A 20,158-nucleotide genomic window follows, 5' to 3' on the forward strand; every position below is an offset into this window, starting at 1 on the left:
TCTTAATACAAACTGGCGTATATTAAATCTGCTGGCAGAAGCAGTAAAGTTGTAGGGCAGCACAAAAGGACCACATTTTGCTGCTAATAATTCTGTGAAATGAAGCAATCCATTTTTACTGCAGGATTGTACAAATGCAGTAAAGTTCAAATGATTATTATTTTAAGGTGACATAACTGTGGTATCTGTACAGTACTTATCAGCAAGTGACTCTAAGGGGACACCTGTAAAACTCTGAATTAATTCTGACCTTCAGAGCCGTTGAGTCAAGTTGGGTTTTAAAAAAAAGTATTAAAACATTAATAGTGATGTTCTGCAATAGAGTTTGGTAATGTTTTAGTTTCTACTTGGACCAGCGTCTAACTCTTATTATATTCCATGTCAGTTCACTTTCATTTCAAATAAATATTGTTGAATACTAACGGCAGAAATGTGAGGATGAACAGAACTGTAGACCACTTACAGAGAAATTTTACAGTGTGACAAAAGTGTTTTAATGTAAAACCTGCACTAGGGATTGCTGAATGGTGGCTTTGCTGTACCTGTTAGAGGAAATTATGTTTGGTATACCCTTGCCTTTGCCTGTCACGCTTGTTCTGGCAGTTGTGGAAGTGTCAATAGACTGTAGATTTACATGGATTGGATATTGCTGTTTGTTTGGCTGATACAGATTTTGTACATTGCTGAACATTGGCAAATGGATACTGATAATCGATGAACTATATAGCACAGAACAAAGCCATTCAGCTCATTATGTCTGTGCTAACTCTTTGAAAGCCATCCAATTAGTCTTATTTCCCTGCTCTTACCCCATAGCCCTGCAATTTTTTCTTTTAAGGTATATGTCCAATTCCCTTTTGAAAGTTACTATTGAATCTGCTTCTGCCACCTTTTCAGGCAGTGCTTCCCAAATCATAATCATCAGGAGCCTTTACTGGTGGAATCTGTGGAATACATTGTTTTTTCCCACTAGCACAGCAGATGTGGCAATATGCAGCTGGCTATTGGAGGTGGGATAAAGATATTTCTGACATTTGAGTGTAATTTATTTGCTATTTTCTTGTAATGAAAGTATATTTACCTAGGCTGATGTTCCTCGCTATGCAATTTCCAGCATTATATTTTTAAAAGCTGATTTTTTCTCTTTTGAATATTTAGCGGTACTGCTACAGAGTCCAAATTGATTCGCTAAACAGAATCCAAACCTCAAACAGCTGCGATTTTTTTTGGAAATGTTTCTTCAGGCTGTAATTACTCACATGTAGCATCTGAAGTGCATCACCTGAGTACGTATACTGCTTGGTATGTTGGAGCTGTACAACTAGGCCTTCAGGGTTTGGCACTCATACTGTGAAACTAATTCTCAGAAACTGCTCTTTGCTCAGTTTTGGGATGTAGGCACGATAGAATCATCTTATATACTCAACAATCTGGTGAATGGCCGGCACTCCATTTAGATGCTATGAAGGGAATTCACTCTTCGCAGGTTGAACAGTACATCAGTTTCATAAAATAGTTGTTTGGTGTTACAGAAGTTGAGTATTGTTGAAAAAAGAGACATGTCGAAGCTTTTTGTCTTGCACTCATCAGGACACCACAAAAATACCAATATAAGGTGAAAACAATAATTTATACTATATAAGAGAATGATGATTAGTTGGTAAGTGGTCTCTGATTGGTAGAGGTGTTACCATGGAAAATGCACAAATTCATTGTGACTGACATTTAACTGCCAAGCACTGGTTGAAATTTAAACCAGGTGGCTTGGCTCTGATTGGTCAAGGCGTTGCCCTGAGGAATGAGTCAGCGAATGGCTGTCACTTATTTTGTTTAGCTGGAACAGGCACAATGCATGTACATATTCTTTCTGCCTACAAAGAACAGGGCCCTGTGTATTAATGTATGTAGCATCCAGTACACGCAAATGCGCCACACTGTGAGACTGCCAATCTTAAACTGGTTGTCAGTGTAATTCTTTGCACACTGAGGATTATTTAGCAAATGTTGTCCAGTTGCTGAATCACACCTAATGTTAAACACTGTTTTGAGTTTTTCAAATATGGGTTAGTTGGGTATGGTCTGTATCCTGCCCGTTGCAAACACAAGACCAAAAGACATAAGAGCAGAAGTGGGCCATTCGGCCCATCGACCATGCAATGAGTTCATGGCTGATCTGATAATCCTGAACTCCACTTTCCTGCCTTTTCCCCATAATCGTCCATTCCTTTACTGATTAAAAATCTGTCTTTCTCAGCCTTGAGTATTCTTAACAACCCAGTCTCTTCAGCCTTCCGAGGTAAAGAATTCCACAGATTGACTATCCTCTGAGAGGAGAAATTCCTCCTCATCTCTGTTTTAAATGGGTGACCCATTACTCTGAGATTATGCCCTCTGGTCCTAGACTCTCCCACGAGGGGAAACAACCTCTCGTCAAGCCCCCTAAGAATCTTATATGTTTCAGTAAGGTTGTCTCTCATTCTTCTCAACTCCAATGAGTACAGGCCCAACCTACTCAACCTCTCCTCATAAGAAAATCCCTCCATCCCCGGGATCAACCTAGTGAACCTTCTCTGGAATGCCTCCAATGCCAGTGTATCTTTCCCAAGATAAGGGAACCAAAACTGTTCAGAGTGTTCTAGGTGTGGTCTAACTAGTGCCTTGAATAGTTTTAGCAAAACTTCCCTATTTTTATACTCCGTTCCCTTTGAAATAGAGGCCAACATTCCAGTTGCCTTCCCTATTACCTGTTGAACTTGTATGCTCGCTTTATGTCCTTCATGCACAAGGACCTCCAAATCCCTCTCTGCTGCAACCTTATTCAGTCTTTCTTCATTTAAATAATATTCAGCTCCTCTATTCTTCATGCCAAAGTGCATCAGTTCACATTTTCCCACATTATGTTCCATCTGCCAAGTTTTTGCCCACTCACTTAACCTGTATATAACCCTCTGTAGACCCCTTGTGTCATCCTCACCAATTGCAGTCCCACCTATTTTTGTGTCATCTGCAAACTTGGCGATAGTACATTCACTTCCCTCATCTAAGTCATTAATATATATTGTAAATAATTGATGCCCCAGCACTGATCCCTGTGGCACTCCACTAGTTACAGGTAACCATCCCGAAAATGCTTCCCTTATCCCAACTCTCTGCCTTCTATTACATACTGTTTGACGCAATCCGCCAGTCTTTGGGACGTACGACCTACATACCTAACATCACACAGGCACATAAACTCGTATACCAGATTACTCACTTGAATGATAGACAGAATATTTTTTTGGCTTGATGGCAGCATCCTGTTAGTGGTGAATACCATTTGTGTTGCTACTGCATAGGAGCATCATGAAACAGCTATCTTTACCTGTTGAAGATCTCTGAGATACCTTGCCCTTCCAGGGTAATTTGAGGCAGATTGGGCACTCTTCAGAGCTGAAAGTGATGGCCTTAGGCCCATTCATGAGTTTGCTTGATATAGGGAAGAATTTTCAGGTCAGCGAGCGGGGGCGGAGCCTACTTGCTGACGCGTAAAATGATGCGCGGTGACATCGGACATGCATCCCGACATCACTGCGCGTCATTTAGATTTTCAGTTCGGCGGGCGCGCAGCCAACTCGGCTGTGCACCCGCCAAACTATCAAAGGCCTATTAAGGCCACTTAAATAATCATTAACACAATTAACAGGGCCTTAAGGTTGGTGGGCAGGCGAAGAGCCCAGGCGGCCTTAACATTTTTCATGGAACCTCATCCAAGGTGGGGGGATGAGGTTTCATGAATGTTTCATTAATGAAATACAGTTTTTTTTATCAAGGAAGGAGTAACAAGCCCAGAGAACCATAGATGACCAGAGATATTCAGGTTACGATGAGAAGGAAAAGAGAGGTTTTTAGCAGGTACAAGGGAAGCAAATCAGCCGAGGCATTAGTAGACTACAGAAACTGCAGGGTGGAGCTTAAGAAAGCAATTAGGAAAGCAAAGAGGGGATATGAGAAAGCTCTGGCTGGTAAAAGTAGGGAAAATCCCAAGATATTCTATAAGTATATCAATGGGAAGAGGATAACCAGGGAAAGAGTAGGGCCCATAAGGGACAAACGAGGCAATCTATGGGTGGAGCCAGAGGACATCGTTGAATGAATACTTCACATCCGTCTTCACCCAAGAGAATGAGGATGAAGGTTTCGAACTCGGGGAGAGAGTCTGCGAGGTTCTTAAGCAAATTGATATAGAGAGTGATAAGGTATTGGAGGTGTTGGCAGGCTTAAAAGTGGATAAATCTCCAGGTCCGGATGATATGTGTCCCAGACTGCTCAGGGAGGCAAGAGAGGAGATCTCAGGGGCTCTGACCCAAATTTTTAATTCCTCTCTGGCCATGGGGGAGGTGCCAGAGGACTGGAGAACAGCTAATGTGGTTCCGCTATTTAAGAAGGGTTGTAGAGATAAGCCAGGGAACTGCAGGCCAGTGAGTCTCACATCAGTGGTAGGGAAACTATTGGAGAAAATTCTGAAGGGGAAAATCTATCTCCACTTGGAGATGCAAGGTTTGATCAGGGATAGTCAGCATGGTTTTGTCAGAGGGAGGTCATGCCTAACAAATTTGATTGAATTTTTTGAGGAGGTGACCAGGTGTGTAGATGAGGGTAATGTAATCGATTTAGTTTATATGGATTTCAGCAAAACCTTTGACAAGGTCCCACATGGGAGACTTATAAAGAAGGCAAATGCACATCGGATACAGGATAATTTGATAAGGTGGATTCAAAATTGGCTTAGTTGTAGGAGACAGAAGGTGATGACAGAAGGATGCTATAGTAACTGGAAGCCAGTGTCCAGTGGCGTACCACAGAGATCTGTGCTCGGTCCCCTATTATTTGTCATTTATATAAACGACATAGATGACTATGTAGGGGGTAGGATTAGTAAGTTTGCGGATGACACAAAGATTGGCCGGGTGGTTAACAGTGAGGTTGAGTGTCTTAGGCTACAGGCGGGATGGTCAAATGGGCAGATAGGTGGCAGATGGAATTTAACCCTGAAAAGTGTGAGGTGATACACTCTGGAAGGAGTAATTTGACAAGGAAGTATTCAATGAACGGCATGACACTAGGAAGTTCTGAGGAACAAAGGGACCTTGGCGTGTGTCTCCATAGATCTCTGAAGGCGGAGAGGCATGTTAGTGGCGTGGTGAGAAAGGCATATGGGACACATGCCTTTATCAACCGAGGCACAGATTACAAAAGTAGGGAGGTCATGTTGGAGCTGTATAGAACCTTGGTGAGGCCACAGCTGGAGTACTGTGTGCAGTTCTGGTCGCCACATTATAGGAAGGATGTGATTGCAGTGGAGGGGCTGCAGAGGAGACTCACCAGGATGTTGCCTGGGATGAAACATTTAAGTTACGAAGAGAGGTTGGATAGACTTGTTTTCGTTGGAGCAGAGAAGACTGAGGGGCGACCTGATCGAGGTGTACAAGACTATGAGGGGCATGGACAGGCTGAATAGGGAACAGCTGTTCCCTTAGTTGAAGGGTCAGTCACAAGAGGACATAAGTTCAAGGTGAGGGGCAGGAGGTTTAGGGGGATGTGAGGAAAAACTTTGTTACCCAGAGGGTGGTGATGGTCTGGAATGCACTGCCTGGGAGGGTGGTGGAAGCCTCACATCGTTTGAAAAGTGCCTGGATGAGCACCTAACACCTCATAACATTCAAGGCTATGGGCCAAGTGCTGGTAAATGGGATTAGGTAGGTAGGTCAGGTGTTTCTCACGTGTTGGTGCAGACTCGATGGGCTGAAGGGCCTCTTCTGCACTCTGTGATTCTGTGAAAATTCATGAACATGCCTCAGCTCATGTGACACTGTCACATGAGGGGACATGTCTTAAAATATTTCCTTTACTTTATTTAAATCTTTAAACCTTAAACAGAAGTGCCTTAGGGAGATTTCTGCAATCTCTCGCGCGCAGGGAATTCCTCCCTGCCCGCACCGGGAGCGCTCAGTGCTTCCGGGCGCGCCTCACGCTGGGCGGGCCATAATTGTCCCGCCCACGTAAAATGCTGGCATGGCCCCAATCGGGGGCGCCAATCGTGTTTGCGCCCGCCCTCGCACAACTCGCCTGACCGGGGGAAATTTCTGCTCGTAAATACTGTAAGTACAAGAGCAGGTTAGACACTAGGAATCCTGTGGTGAGTACTCACTTCCTGACCCCTCCTGTCTGCCATCTACAAGGCACAAGTCAGGCATGTGATGGAATACTCTCCACTTGCCTCGATGAGCGCAGCTCCAACAACACTCAAAAAGCACAACACCATCCAGGACAGAGCAGCCCGCGTGATTGGCACCCCCTCCACCACTGACGCACAGTGGCAGCAGTGTGTACCATCTACAAGATGCACTGTAGGAACTCACCAAGGCTCCTTAGACAGGACCTTTCAAACCCACAACTACTACCATCTAGAAGGACAGGTACAGCAGTTATATAATCTGGATGTTCCCCTCCAAACCGCTGATTTGGAAATATAGTGCTGTTCCTTCAATATTGCTGGGTCAAAGTCCTGGAGCCCCCCTCCCTAACAGCACTGTGGGTGTATCTAGATCACATGGATTGCAGCAATTCAAGAAGATAGCTCACCACCACGTTCTCAAAGGCAATTAGGGATGGGCTATAAATGCTGTCCTAGCCAGCGATACTCACATCCCATGAATGAATTTTTAAAAATACAGCGCAAAATGATCTGATCAGGATAGCCATTTTCCCGCAGGATGCCTTTGATGCTGTTACAGAGGGAGTTCCAGGACTTTGGATTCCAGGTATATGAACTTCAGTACCACTATGATGCTAGCCTCATGTCGCAAAGACTAACAGATCATATCAAACAGCATGTCCCAACCGGTGTTCGCAACGGAAAGGTACAGATTAAATGAAACCAGCCCGTGCTTGCAAAACTCAAAACACAGTGTCCAACATTAGATGTTATCCTGCAATTGAACAGCATTTGCTAAATAATCCTCAGTGTGCTAAAAATTACGCTGACAACCAATTTAAGATTATCAGTTGGTCTCTCAGTGTGGTACATTTGCGTGTACTGGAAACTACATAGACTAATGCACAGGGCCCTGTTCTTTGCAGACAGAAAGACTTGTACACACATTGAGCCTGTTTCAGCTAAACAAAATAAATGGCAGCCATTTTCTGACTCATTCCTCAGGGCAATGCCTTGACCAATCATGATCAAACTGCCTGGTTTAAATTTCAAACCACTGCTTGGCAGTTAACTGGCACTTACTGCAAATTGGTGCATTCTCCTTGGCAACGTTTCTACCAATCAAAGTCCACTTGCCAACCAATCATCACTCTCTTCTCATACAGTAAAAATTGTTGTTTTCCCCTTATATTGGTATTCTTGCGAAGTGTCCTGATGAGTGTAAGATGAAAAGCTACAACTTGTCTCTTTTTTCAGCAATTTCATAAGAATGAAGGATAGTGAAATACTGATGTTATGCCATGAGATGTCATTGGGACATTTAGTATATGCTGTATTGTATCACTAAAGAATGTTGGTGGCCTTGAGGATCATAACTAGTTACCTCCACTCCCCCTGCCACCACCTCTACATTGGATCTTGTGAATGATATTGGGCTTAAGAGGGTTAAACTAATTTCTAGGTCCCTTATCTCTTGACGCTGTATTCACAGAGTGATATCTATTAGACTATATCTGACTCATTCATCCCCATCTTTTGACATATCCTGCCCCTCTGATGGAATGGACCCATCACGGGGAATTGCATCATGGTTTACTGTTGGGTGGGAGTAGTCCTGAGAAACCTTAATAGCTCAGAAAGTCTTGTGGCTTCAGATCAATCAATGCCCACACAACTGTTCATTACTAGAATCCTCTCAAAAACTGGTGAGGCAGTATTTGGCAATGCTGAAGGAAGCTCTGATGGAGTAAATAGCATTAGAGGGTAGGGGATGTCAATTTGCACCACCAAAATTAACTTGGAAGTACCATCACTGACTAAGCTGGGCTAGTCTTGAAGGACATAATTGCCATAAGATAAAAGGAAAAAACAGTGGATGCTGGAAATCGAAAACAAAAACAAAAATACCTGGAAAAACTCAGCAGGTCTGGCAGCATCTGTGGAAGGGAGCACAGTTAATGTTTTGAGTCCGCATGACTCTTCAACAGAACAGAGTCATGAGGACTCAAAACGTTAACTGTGCTCCCTTCCACAGATGCTGCCAGACCTGCTGAGTTTTTCCAGGTATTTTTGACATAATTGCCCTGTTGGACCTATCTGGTGTTGAGACAACCTAAGAAAGGACGTAATCTACTTAATTTTGTCCACAGCAGCATCGCAATTGCAAACATTTCTGTCCATGGTAGAATTGGTAGAAGTGACAACCACGCAGTCTTTATGCACACCTTTGTCTCCACAGTGAGGACCTCATGTAGTGTGGTACTATCAACAGGATACAGGATAAATGTAATCTGGCCAAATACGAACCTATAAACCTACTCTCAATCATCAGTAAAGTAAGAAAAGAAGCTGTCAGTAGCATTATCAATGACACTTAGTTTCCAATAACCTACTTACCAACTCATAGTTTGAGATCCACCAGATCTTCACATGTCTAAATTTCTTCACAGCGAGGGCTGAATGCTAGAGGAGAGGTAGCAATTACTTGCCTCAAAATTAAAAATCATTCAACCGAATACATCAGAAAGAAACCTTAGCAAAACTTCAAAGAAAACATCGTTCTTTAGCCGGAGTCATACTTGACACAAAGTAAGGAGGTTTTGTTTGGCAGACAATTCAGTGCCGGGGTATCACTGAGGGAGTGCCTCAGACAAATGTCCTTGACCTAAAGATCTTCAGCTGTTTCGTCAATTACCTTTCCTTCATTCTAAGTTGATGAGTGGCATTATTTGCTGACTATTCCACAATCTTGCAATGCATCCAGAACTGTTTTGTTATTGAAGCAACCTATTCCCTGTATGGTAGGATCTGGAAAGCATCCAGGCTTGGGTTTGCAAGTGTCATATAGCATTCACATCAAACAAGTGACAGGTTATGATTATTTGAAACAAGTGAAAGTCTAGACAGCTACTTCTGACCTTCAGTGCACCACCATTGACATGTTCCCCCTCCCGGCACCATGAAGCCACTGTCATCCAGAACTTTAAATTAGAACAGTAGAGTACAGTATAGAGAATGGGTCTTGCTTTTAGAAGGGTTCAAGAAGGATCTAGGGTTGAATTTGAGGTGACATTTCATAATGGATTTCAAGAATTAACTGTAGGTTGTGTTTAGAGACAAGGGAGCTTTTTTTTTTGAAAATCTAGTATAAGCATTTCAAAATGTTTCCCTGTCAGGGTTCTGAAACATTACTGCATGCACTGCTAATATCCTTTTTTAAATTCATTTACAGGATGTGGGCATCACTGGCTGGGTGAGCATTTATTGCCCATCCCTAATTGCCCTTAAGCACCTCCAAAAGAAATTAAATATGAGCTGGCAAACGTGAATTAATTTAAACCCTTAGGTTAATGGCCAATGCATTTTATACAGCACAGTAGACTGTTTGCATCTATACAGGCACTGTGAATTAATTTTAAGACTAAGAATTCTCAGGCACAAACCATCGAAATGTTTGGGATTACAATTCTGAGCCTGCAGAATAATTTGGCCACTTAGTTTGCAGAATTTGCTTCTTCATAGTGGAAAATTAATTGCTCTGAGCCCAAAACCTGCCATCTTGATTTTGGTACAATTATGAGGTTGATAAGATGTTTTGGATTGTGTCTTTAAATTCGAGTTAAAATGAAGGGAGTCATGTGACTATTCTGAATTCTACCTGACAAGAAATCTGGTTTAGTCAAGGGACCTGCTGAGCAAGGTGCAAAGTTCTCACACCTAAGAACAAAAGGCAAGAGCAACTATGCTAACAGTAAGTAGACTGCTGGCTCCAAGCTTTTGGGGGGCAAAAGAAAAGAGTGAGAGGAAAAGTACAGCAGTTGGTTTGGTCAGCAGTGAGTAGAGGTTGCAGGTTCTTTGCGAGCTACTGGATGCAGGAGAGAGATGGTCTCTACTCGAAGAGATGCATTCTGTAACCATCTACGGAATACGGGAGATTCAGTCTGGCATGGCCAGTGAGGGAAGAAGAATCATCGGAGCAGGCTTTACTGCTGGTAGTGGATTGGGAAACTCTCCATAAACTGAAATAAGCATCTGGAGATGGTCACTTGAAGCTACTACTCGGCAAAATGGGAAACATGAACCCATTGGATGCTGAAGGTGACTGTGGACTGTTTGCTTTAATGACTGTAATGGACAGTATGATGTGTGATAAGTATAAAATGGGAATGTTCATTTCTTTAGTTTGAAGTATAAGTTGTCTAAAAAAAGTGTTTAGTTATTTGTGTTTTTTTGTAGTTTGTTATTGTAAAAATCTTAAAATGTGAAATCTTGTGCAATCCTTTTCAGCTATTAATTGGAAGTTCAAATTTATTTTTAAACATTATCAATCTCTGTGGGGTTTATAACAAGTTATGCTGTGGGTGTGGACAATTTGGCTGTTGTGATCACGTTTTTTATTCTCTTGTGCATTAAGACAAAAAGCTTGTTGGGAGTGGGGGGGAGGGGAAGCATGGTCATTAAAACTTGGGAGTTATGATGATCAACAAGCTAAAGTTGAGTGATATCTTCTAGGCTAAGCCTCTAGTTCTGTAGCTGCTGCAGTTGAGACCCAGAACCAAATGCCCTTTGTTGGCCACAGGAAAAAGAATGGAGGAGAATAACTGTTTATCTTCAGGTATAACAGAAGATCAAGAAATTCAACAGTCTGCTACAGGAAGGTGCAGATGTTTGTTTCTATGCGGTGAAAAAAAGATGTGGAATTTCAAATCCCAATGAAAAATGAATTCCTGTTGAAAAAAATTAAGATTTAATCTAACAGTGTCTACAAGTTTAAATGACTTGTAGTTGCAGGGTTGAATTTAAACAAGAATTTTTGAGAGGTAAAATTAAGAGTTTAAAGAAAATAAACTGAGTTAGAAAGACTGGGTAAAATCTGCCATATAGTTGTTTGCTGGTTGAATGTGAAACTATTTATTTCACTTGTAATCTGCTGACGGCATTTGGCTTTTCTGTTAGAAATTGCATCAAAAGCTGTAGAATTGAAATTAAATGTTGTTGCTTAACTGATGAAAGAGACCACTAAAAGAAGCTGAAAGAAAAAAATAAATCTGTGGTAAGAAACTACCTGAAAGAATTGGAGACAGAGTAGGGATAAAGAAAGAAGGACTTGCATTTATATATCAGCTTTCACAATCTCAGGACATCTTAAGCACTTTACAGCCAAAGTATGTTTGTAGGAATTGCTGAAGTCAGTTTGCACACAGCAAGCTCTGACACTAAAAATATGATAAATGACCAGATAATCTGATTTTGGTGATATTGGTTGAGGTATAAATGTTAGCCAGAAAATGCTTCTCTTTGGAAAGTGCCCTGAGACCCTTGCAGCCACCTGAGAGTAGACAGGGTTCAAAGTCTCATCCATTTAAATAATTTAGGTGTTTGTAATTATTAAGGGATTCAGTAGGGTAAATACAGATAAACTATTTCCTCCTGTGGGAGAAATCCAGAATAAGGTGCCATGATATTAAAATTAGAGCTAGACCATTTAGGAGTGAAATCAGTAAGCAATTTTTCACACAAAGCGTAGTGGAAATCTGAAACTGTCTTCCAAAGGGGTTTGAAGGCTGGTGCTCAAATGAAGTTTGCAAGTCTGCAATTGATAGATTTCAGTTAGGTAAATGTATCAAGAGATGAATATAAGTGGGTAAATGGAGTTAAGGATTGAAATGGAATGGTGGAACAGGCTTGTGGAACTGAACAGATAACTATATAATAGTTCTATTCCCATCCTATCTTGCACCATGCACTCCACCCCCTCCCGAAAAAAAGAGCTTTTTGAGGTCTATTGCTGTCATCTGGTCGTCCTATGGGGGACAAATGCTGCAACTTGCTGTACATTACCAGATCTGGGATTCTGCTGTGATATGGAAAGTGAGAGAACAGATTGTGTTTCCCAGTACTGGCATCAGTCATTTTCATGAAAATCCCATGGAAATTCTGTATAGAGGCTGTTGGGTTAGCATACAATGCTGCACTCTGCCATCTTAGCATAGACTAATCTTTTAGCATTTGGACATGATTTCAAAACATTCAATTGAGTCACTTAAATTTAAAATTGCATCACTTACATGGTGACAATATTGTGGGAAGCTGCTCAGATATTAGGGAGTTAAAATGTGTCTTGTCGTTTCTATTTCTAATTAAAGAAAACTCGCTTGTTGGATCATCAGATACAGGCATTTGAATACTTAAAACTTCAATCCAACATCCTTAAAACATCAACCATAGAGGGAGATGGTGCTGTAGTAATGTCACTGGACTAATATTCCAGAGGCTCAGGCTAATGCTCTGGGATTGGGTTCAAATCCACCATGCTACTGCTGGAATTTAAATTCAGTTAACACATCTGGAACATAAAGCTAGTCTTAGTAGTGGTGACCATGAAACTATAATCGATTGTCATAAAAACTCACCTGGTTCACTAATGTCCCCTTAGGGTAGGGAATCTGCCATCTTCACCTGGCCTGGCTTACATGTGACTCCAAACCCACAGTGATGTGGTTGACTCTTAATTGTCCTCTGAAATGGTCTAGCAAGCCACTCAGCTCAAGGGCAATTAGGGATCACCAACAAATGCTGCCCTTGTCAGCAATGCCCATATCCCATGAAAGAATTTTAAAAAGCATTGGTAGATTGAGGACAATCCCAATTTCCCTGGGCTGACGTTTTTTTCTGAAGTTATTAGCTTAAACATATGAAGCTGAAATTTGTCCTAATTTTACAGTAATAAAGCTGCACTATTAAAAATAAACATTTAGAAAACTTAAGGATAAATATATTGCAAGGATGGGTTGAAAATGAAACTATGGCAAATGTGGCATAGATACTCTGGAAAGGGAAGTTAATATTAATTATTTTATGTATTTATTCCAACTGTTCACTATCATTTTGGAAAGAGATCTACTACATAGGTTAATTTTAAATCTTGCTGTTTCAGTCCCACAATACTTCTGGAGCAAGTAGTTATATGATATCATTTGTTGCCCTTATAGGTCAAGAAAAAGGTGAATCATTAACTGGCTAGATTGAGTTTGGTGCTTTAGAAATTGAATCACCAGTGTAAGTGAGCTATGTTTGTATTGTCCATTTAACTTAAAGTCTTTCAGCTGCACTTAAAGCAATAGTGTGGCTTGGCCTAAATAGCCAAGTGGTTAAGGTACGGGGTTTGTAACCCCAAGATCAAGAGTTCAAATCTCACAATGGCAAACTATGAAACAATGTAACTTCATCTGAAACAGATGGAAACAGGTTTACTCAAAAGAGTATCAAGAGTTCAAATCTCACAATGGCAAACTATGAAACAATGTAACTTCATCTGAATAGGAACAGATGGGAACAGATGTTTGTACTCAAAAAAAAAGTTAAAGCAAAAGTGACAGTTTCGTTTTTAGCATGCGTAACCATTCAGCCAGGCTTGATAGTGTATCTATTCAATCTGTATTGGAGAGTTGCATGGAATTAAATAGCCGTGCCAGAATTAACTGAATTAATGCCCAATGGAAGATGAGTAGAGGTTGAAATCTTTTACTACATCCTGTATATTCTGGGGGAATATAGTAACAGTGCAGATGCTGTCAATCTTCAGTCTTGTTTCTTTCTAAGATGGTGACTTCATGCTTAATGATTTTACATAACTGAGTTCTATAAAATCATTGTCTCTATTGTTATTAAGCCCTCTGGTTCCTGTTAAGTTTAAGGTTTCTTGCGCATTTAGTTCATTGCTTACAACAAAAAGGCCATTTCTGCAAATGGCCTAAATTTCTCATGCATTAAAACCTGCTTCTTACACATGCTGTGATAACTTAGTTTGCCACAGGAATATCAATTTCTACAATATTGCAGCAGAGATCATCTGGGATTCCCAATGTATTCTCCCGTATAATCCAAAAGGTCAGGGTGTTACGCACAAGATAATGCTAATAGATTTATTTACAAAAGATGCATTACGTAGAATCAGAAGGACGCAGCAAAAACTAGTAGTACAATACTTGATTAACTTGATTACAATAACTTGATTTTATGAACAAGAAAAATAAATTGGAATCTTTGTAGTTTTTCAGTAGTTTTTAACTGAGCCTCTGACAGATGTTTCGTGGACGATTGATCTTCCATGGACCTCTGCAAGCCCCTTTTATGTTTAAGGCAGTATGAAACAAGGAACATAGGAGAGCAGACTATCCCTGAGTTATTTTAATTGATGCTTAAGCTGACTCTTTTCCAAATCAAATAAATTCTTGTCATTGATGAGGTAGTAGAGATATTACAGATAGATAAGGTATGAACAGTCATCTCATGACTATATGATCTTTTTTGCTTTTGGCACATAATTCCTCTTAAATGCAAACGGTTCAGCCAATAACAATATAATACATCTGACTGCAAACTTGTATATTTTACCATTTTCTAGCAATTGCAATCATTCCTAAGTCTGAGTGACATGGTACAGAATCTACAACTGAACTTGCTCTTCAAACGACTAATATAAACTTCTGCATCTTGGTACATTTACAAATCTAACATCATGCTAGCAACTTATAGGTAGAATGTCTCTGGGCTCCATTTTGATCTTAGCTTTATTTCTAAAATATACTTGCTCTGTGCACGCTCAGTAACAATACAAAAAAATGAATATGGTGGTCTCCCTAATTGTTACATCAAAAAAAACCTGTGTGCTTCCAAATACCGTGAATATTCAGGTAGACACATGACTCATGTAATACTTATCATAGGTAATTAGGTGCAAATAAATGAAATGATCTAAACAGCATGAGGTAAATTTTTGTTCTCACTGCCTGGGTGGTAATCTTAAATTAAGGTTCTATAACCTGATAGGCAATCCGGTCTGTCAGGCAATGAACTGAAAAGCTGCACCTATGTTTTAATTGGTAATCATGTAGATAGAAGGTTGGAGATGTGGCACCAAATTAGTGGCTTGGATATGCTTGCGTGGATTGAAGTTCATGTTTTGAAATGCTTGTTTGCAGCAAAAGTGGATAAACTGGAAATTCAAAATCTAACACTACGAGCAGATTTTTATCAGTAACAGAAGAAAAAGCAGAATATTTCAATTTACTTTGTGTATTGGAAGAGGAGTGGGTAGAAGTTCATATGCAACTCCTGATGTGAAGTACAAAATAAACACTTCAGATATAGTTAAATTGTCCTATTTATGGTTGTTTGACATTAAGTGATTCATGGTTTAAGCTATTTAAACTCTGTTGATGTGGTGAAGTGATTTTGTCTTGTTATATTGTTATTTTTGCTGGCTCTTGGATGTAAAGCCATTGGAGTCTACAGCATAAATGGCTTCAAAAGTCAATTTGATGCTTTTCTAAAGAGGCAGGACATTGAGGGATATGTTGAAAACAAGAATGAGTGGGTTCGTCTATAAAAAAAATTGACTTGTCCTTCCTTGATGGCTTTTTAGAACAAAGAAAAGTACAGCACAGGAACAGGCCCTTCGACCCTCCAAGCCTTAATGAATTATGGTCACTTTTCCCGAATGCTCCCCTACTGAAACTTCGACCACCTGGCTGGATTCATTCCTTAATACCAGGTCCAGTATTGCCCCTTCCCTAGTTGGACTATCTCCATATTGTCTCAGGAAGCCCTCCTGGATGTACCTTACAAATTCTGCACCATCCAAACCCCAGCACTAAGTGATTCCCAGTCAATATAGGGAAAGTTAAAATCACCCACCACAACAACCCTATTGCTTTTACATCTTTCCAAAATCTGCCTACAAAATCTCCCGCTGGCAATTGGGAGGCCTATTGTAAACCCCCAACATTGTGACTGCACCCTTCCTATTCCGGAGCTCTACCCATATTGCCTCGCTGCATGACCCCTCCGAGGTGTCCTCCTGTCGTACAGCTGTGATATTCCCCCTAACCAGCAGTGCAACTCCCCACCTCTTCTGCATCCCTCTCTATCCATCCTGAAACATCTAAATCCTGGAACGTTTATCTGCCAATCCTGTCCATCCTTCAACCAAGTCTCTGTAATAGCAATAGCATCATAGTCCCAAGTACAAATCCAAGCTCTAAGCTCATCTGCCTGGCCTGTTATACTTCTCACATTGAAACAGATGCATTTCAGACCCCCAGTCCCACTGTTCAGTAATTTCTCCCTGCCTGCTCTTTTTTTCTTGTTCCTAATAAAGTCTTATCTTCTAAAGTACCGTGCCATAACTTTCCCTATGTTTTTATAGACAGATTGATGACAGATGCTACTGACCTTGCCATTATGCCACCCCCATTCTCCTGCTAGCTCCTGCTCCTGTGTGTAGTTACTCTTTCAGCTGCAGGTATGATTCATTAAGGGTAATTTTTCATCATCTTAAATCTGAATGTTCCCTCCTCTGTGCAGTACCTTTGCACAGGTATTGATGAGGTATTTGTCTGCTGCTGGATCCCTTAGGGATCTCAAAAGTAATGGGGTGCACCAGGCTTGTGGAGGGGACCTCATGCTAAAGGGCTTTAGTTCCAGAGTGTTAGTTTCAGAGCTCTGAATTACACTTCTGTTGATGTACTCCCTACATTACTTTATATTGACACAAAAATGGCATTATAAGTACAGTGTTAAAGAACTGTTGAATACAAAGGCCACATTCTGTACTTAACATGGCCAATCAACATAAACTCCAGTCATAAATCAATGTCTTTCTCAAAAATTGTCTTTTAGGCACGTTTTATTCTGAGTACCCAACACTGAGTAGCATAGAGAGATATAAGCTAATAGTGATAGAAGGACTCAATTAAAAATATGGTGGCAGTAGGTCTATCCTATCTCCCAAGGGGAGATGAGCTCCAACTTCTGGTCGATCTTCCCCACTGTCCCTTCAGGAATCCAGTGACCCAGTCACCATAAACTTTGCAATACAATGGAACCTGTTTAATTGAAGCTGCTGGAGACAACCTGGAAAGTTGTGATAAAACAGGAATTTCTTTTAAGTGGGAAGCAGCAAAAGTCACACCAATCTCATCTGGTATAACACATAATGGCCAATATTTGCACAAATTTTATACAACAGAATACAACACGAGCCAATACTTTTCATAGTCTTAAAAATTCTGTCATCTTAAATCTTAAGGTGAATGCAGTAATCTGTTTTAAAAAAAAACTAAAACTGTTCAAGTCTCTGGTGAACACTTGAAACCACCAACACTAAAACAGTCTATCTGACCATATGTCTCATTGATCTTTGTGGGCTTTTGCTATTTGCAAACTGGCTGCTGTGCTTTCGTTCACTTCAAAAGACCTTAATTCATGGTGAAGTACTTCAGGCTGTATATAAATGCAAGTACTTTTGTTTCAACAGGAATTCAGGTTGGAACATGAAAAGCGGTTACGTTATGCCGGAAAGACTTGTTTAGTTCTCTCGTACAGTTCAATACTACTCAGAGGCCAGAATCTTCGGGTCAGCGATCGGGGGCAGGCCCTGCTCATTGACACGTAAAATGACGTGCCATGACATGGGCGGGCGTCCCGATGTCACTGCGCGTCATTCAGATCTTCAGTTTGGCGGGTGTGCACCCGAGTCGGCTGCGCGCCAGCCAAACTGTCAAAGGCCTATTAAAGCCATTTAAATTCCAATTAAAATAATTAACTGAGCTGCCCATCCAAACTTAAGGTTGGCGGGGGGCAGGCAAAGAGCCCAGGCGGGCTTCGCATTTATCATGAAACCTCATCCACGGGAGGGCTGAGGTTTCATGAAGGTTTTTAAACCTTTAATAAAAATTTTTAATAAAGTTCATAGACATGTCCCAGCTCATATGACACCGTCACATGAGGGGACGTCTTAAAAAATCTTTTTCTTTCCTTTATTTAAATTTTTAAAAATCAAACTAATCCCCCTGAGGCAGCTCTGTGCCTCAGGGAGATTTCTGCACTCTTAAACACGCAAAATGTAAGATGGCGGCGCGCAGCCGATCGTGGGTGGCAATCGGCCGCACGCCCGCCCGCGCCCACTTCCTTCCAACCCCCCCCCCCACGACGGAGAGAAAATTCTCCCCAGAGTGATTGTGTCATTCATATCTTATACAACGTGCTGAAAAGACGTTTGAATAGCTTTTTACTTTCTCCTCCCCGAAGTGTTTTTTCCCCTTCGGTTCAATTGCTTCAGGTAGGAACAATACTTATGTTTATTTGGCACCTTTAGCGCAAGCTGCTTCACAGGAACATTATAAAATGAAGCATGGCACCAAGCTATGTAAGGAGATATTAGATCAGATGACCAGAAGCTTGGTCAGAGTAGATTTTAAGGAGTGCTTTAAAGAAGGAAAATGGGGTAGGGAGGCTGAGAAGGTTACGGGAGGAGGGTGTTCCACAGCTTAGGGCCCAGGCAACCGAAGGTACAGCCACCAATGGTGGAACAATTGAATTTGGGAATGCACAAGAGGTCAGAATTAGAGGAAGACAGATATCTCGAAGGAAGATGCTTTTTGGGTGGAAAATACATAAATAAAATGATTTTCTATTGTTACAAAATGTCACTACATTTGTCATTTAAAGCCCCCCTCAGATTTGGTATCCAAAAGAGTTCTGTTATAGCGCCATGTACACATATATTAACTGCAAAGCAGCTGTAAGCTCATAGGCCAGGATTTTCCAGTCGGGCGGGCTTGGCAGTCCCGGAGCTGACCGCTGCCTGCGATCGGCTCCACACAGCAATTTCACGCGGGCAGGCCAACTAAGGCCTGCCCTGCATGGATCGCAAGCAGTCGCTACATGTGCAGCTGGGGGGAGGAGGAAGAGCGGGCCTAGCACGCAGTTTGCACATGCATGCGAAAGAGCGCTTTAATCTCCCTGAGGCAGCTCCGTGCCTCAGGGAGATTGAAGAGCCTTTTGAAAAAATTAACAAAGAGCAGAAAAATTCAATTAAACATGTCCCCTCATGTGACTGTCACATGAGATGGGACATGTTTTTAAGGTAAAATGAAACTCTTTATTTGGCATGTAATAGCTTCAGGAAACCTGACCCTGCTCGTGGATGAGGTTTCCTATAAAACGTAATGTCCGCTTGGCCTTTTTGCCTGCCTGCCAACTGTAAGGTTGGATGGGCATGTGAAATTCAGTTTAATTACCTGGTTAATGGCCTAATAGGCCTTTCAATTATCGGCGGGCGCGCAGCTGACTCCGATGCGCGCCCAGCAAACGAAATATTGCGCGACTTTGTGATGACGTCGGGATGCACGCCCGACATCGCGCGTCATTTTACATTCCAGCATGTCAGGCATGTGCCCATACGCTGAATGTAAAATTCTGCCCATAAGGTATTTTAGCAGCACAATTATAAATGTGGCTAAAAATAAATCCTGTATGCAAATTACATTGTTGCATAAGGAAACATAATTTGGGTTGTTAAGATGGTGAAATTTGAAATGTGATCTAAAGGAATTCCCTTGATTGGAATTTATTATTCACATTTTGCTAACACAAATGAATTAAGTTGGTAATTTAAAAAATCGCTTAAGTTATTCAGTTTATATTCACTTAAGTGGAGTTGACTGGAAAACTGACATTGTACACCTGTGTCTCTGGCACTGACATTGAAAGAGCTTTAAGCCAAATTAACTTGTGCTGTCTGTCTGCAAACTGGATTCTTTTCTTGGTGGGAAATGGTAGTTTTTCAGGAAATTTGCTTTCCGTTTGCTTGACAAGTAGTGTAAAAGCGACTCCCATTAATTAACTTTTCCATCTCAACAAATTTGGTGTCAAGTTTCATTTCAACAAGTGTTGCCAGGTATTTTAGAATAATTTCCATTTATTCCGTCTTGTTTTGTCTAACAGACACTGCAAATACCATGAGAACCGCATGCAATTCAAATTTTTAATTCCTGCTTTGCTGACCCCTTGAAATAACAGCAGTTATTTTTCATTCAAAAGATTTTAGTACTTCAACACACTGATAACTGTGGAAGTTTTTGAACTTCTGCTATATATTATGCACCCTTACTAGCC

At 41.1% G+C, this 20,158-nt stretch overlaps 1 protein-coding gene across 10 annotated transcripts in view; it reads left to right on the forward strand.

The window, feature by feature from the left end:
* The window catches only part of wwox (WW domain containing oxidoreductase), a 974,426-nt gene that overhangs the window by 431,646 nt on the left and 522,622 nt on the right, over positions 1–20,158 (forward strand). Inside the window, exon 9 of one of the 10 annotated variants that reach the window (XM_041192392.1) lies at positions 10,709–10,744. The exons of the other annotated variants lie outside the window; for them this stretch is intronic. Coding sequence (XP_041048326.1) covers positions 10,709–10,729 — 21 coding nt within the window. The 3' untranslated portion in view covers positions 10,730–10,744. Of the gene's footprint in view, positions 1–10,708; positions 10,745–20,158 lie in introns of those variants that run through there. 10 annotated transcript variants of the gene reach the window in all.

Source organism: Carcharodon carcharias, chromosome 7, assembly GCF_017639515.1.
Source record: "Carcharodon carcharias isolate sCarCar2 chromosome 7, sCarCar2.pri, whole genome shotgun sequence".
Taxonomy (NCBI): Eukaryota; Metazoa; Chordata; class Chondrichthyes; order Lamniformes; family Lamnidae; genus Carcharodon; species Carcharodon carcharias.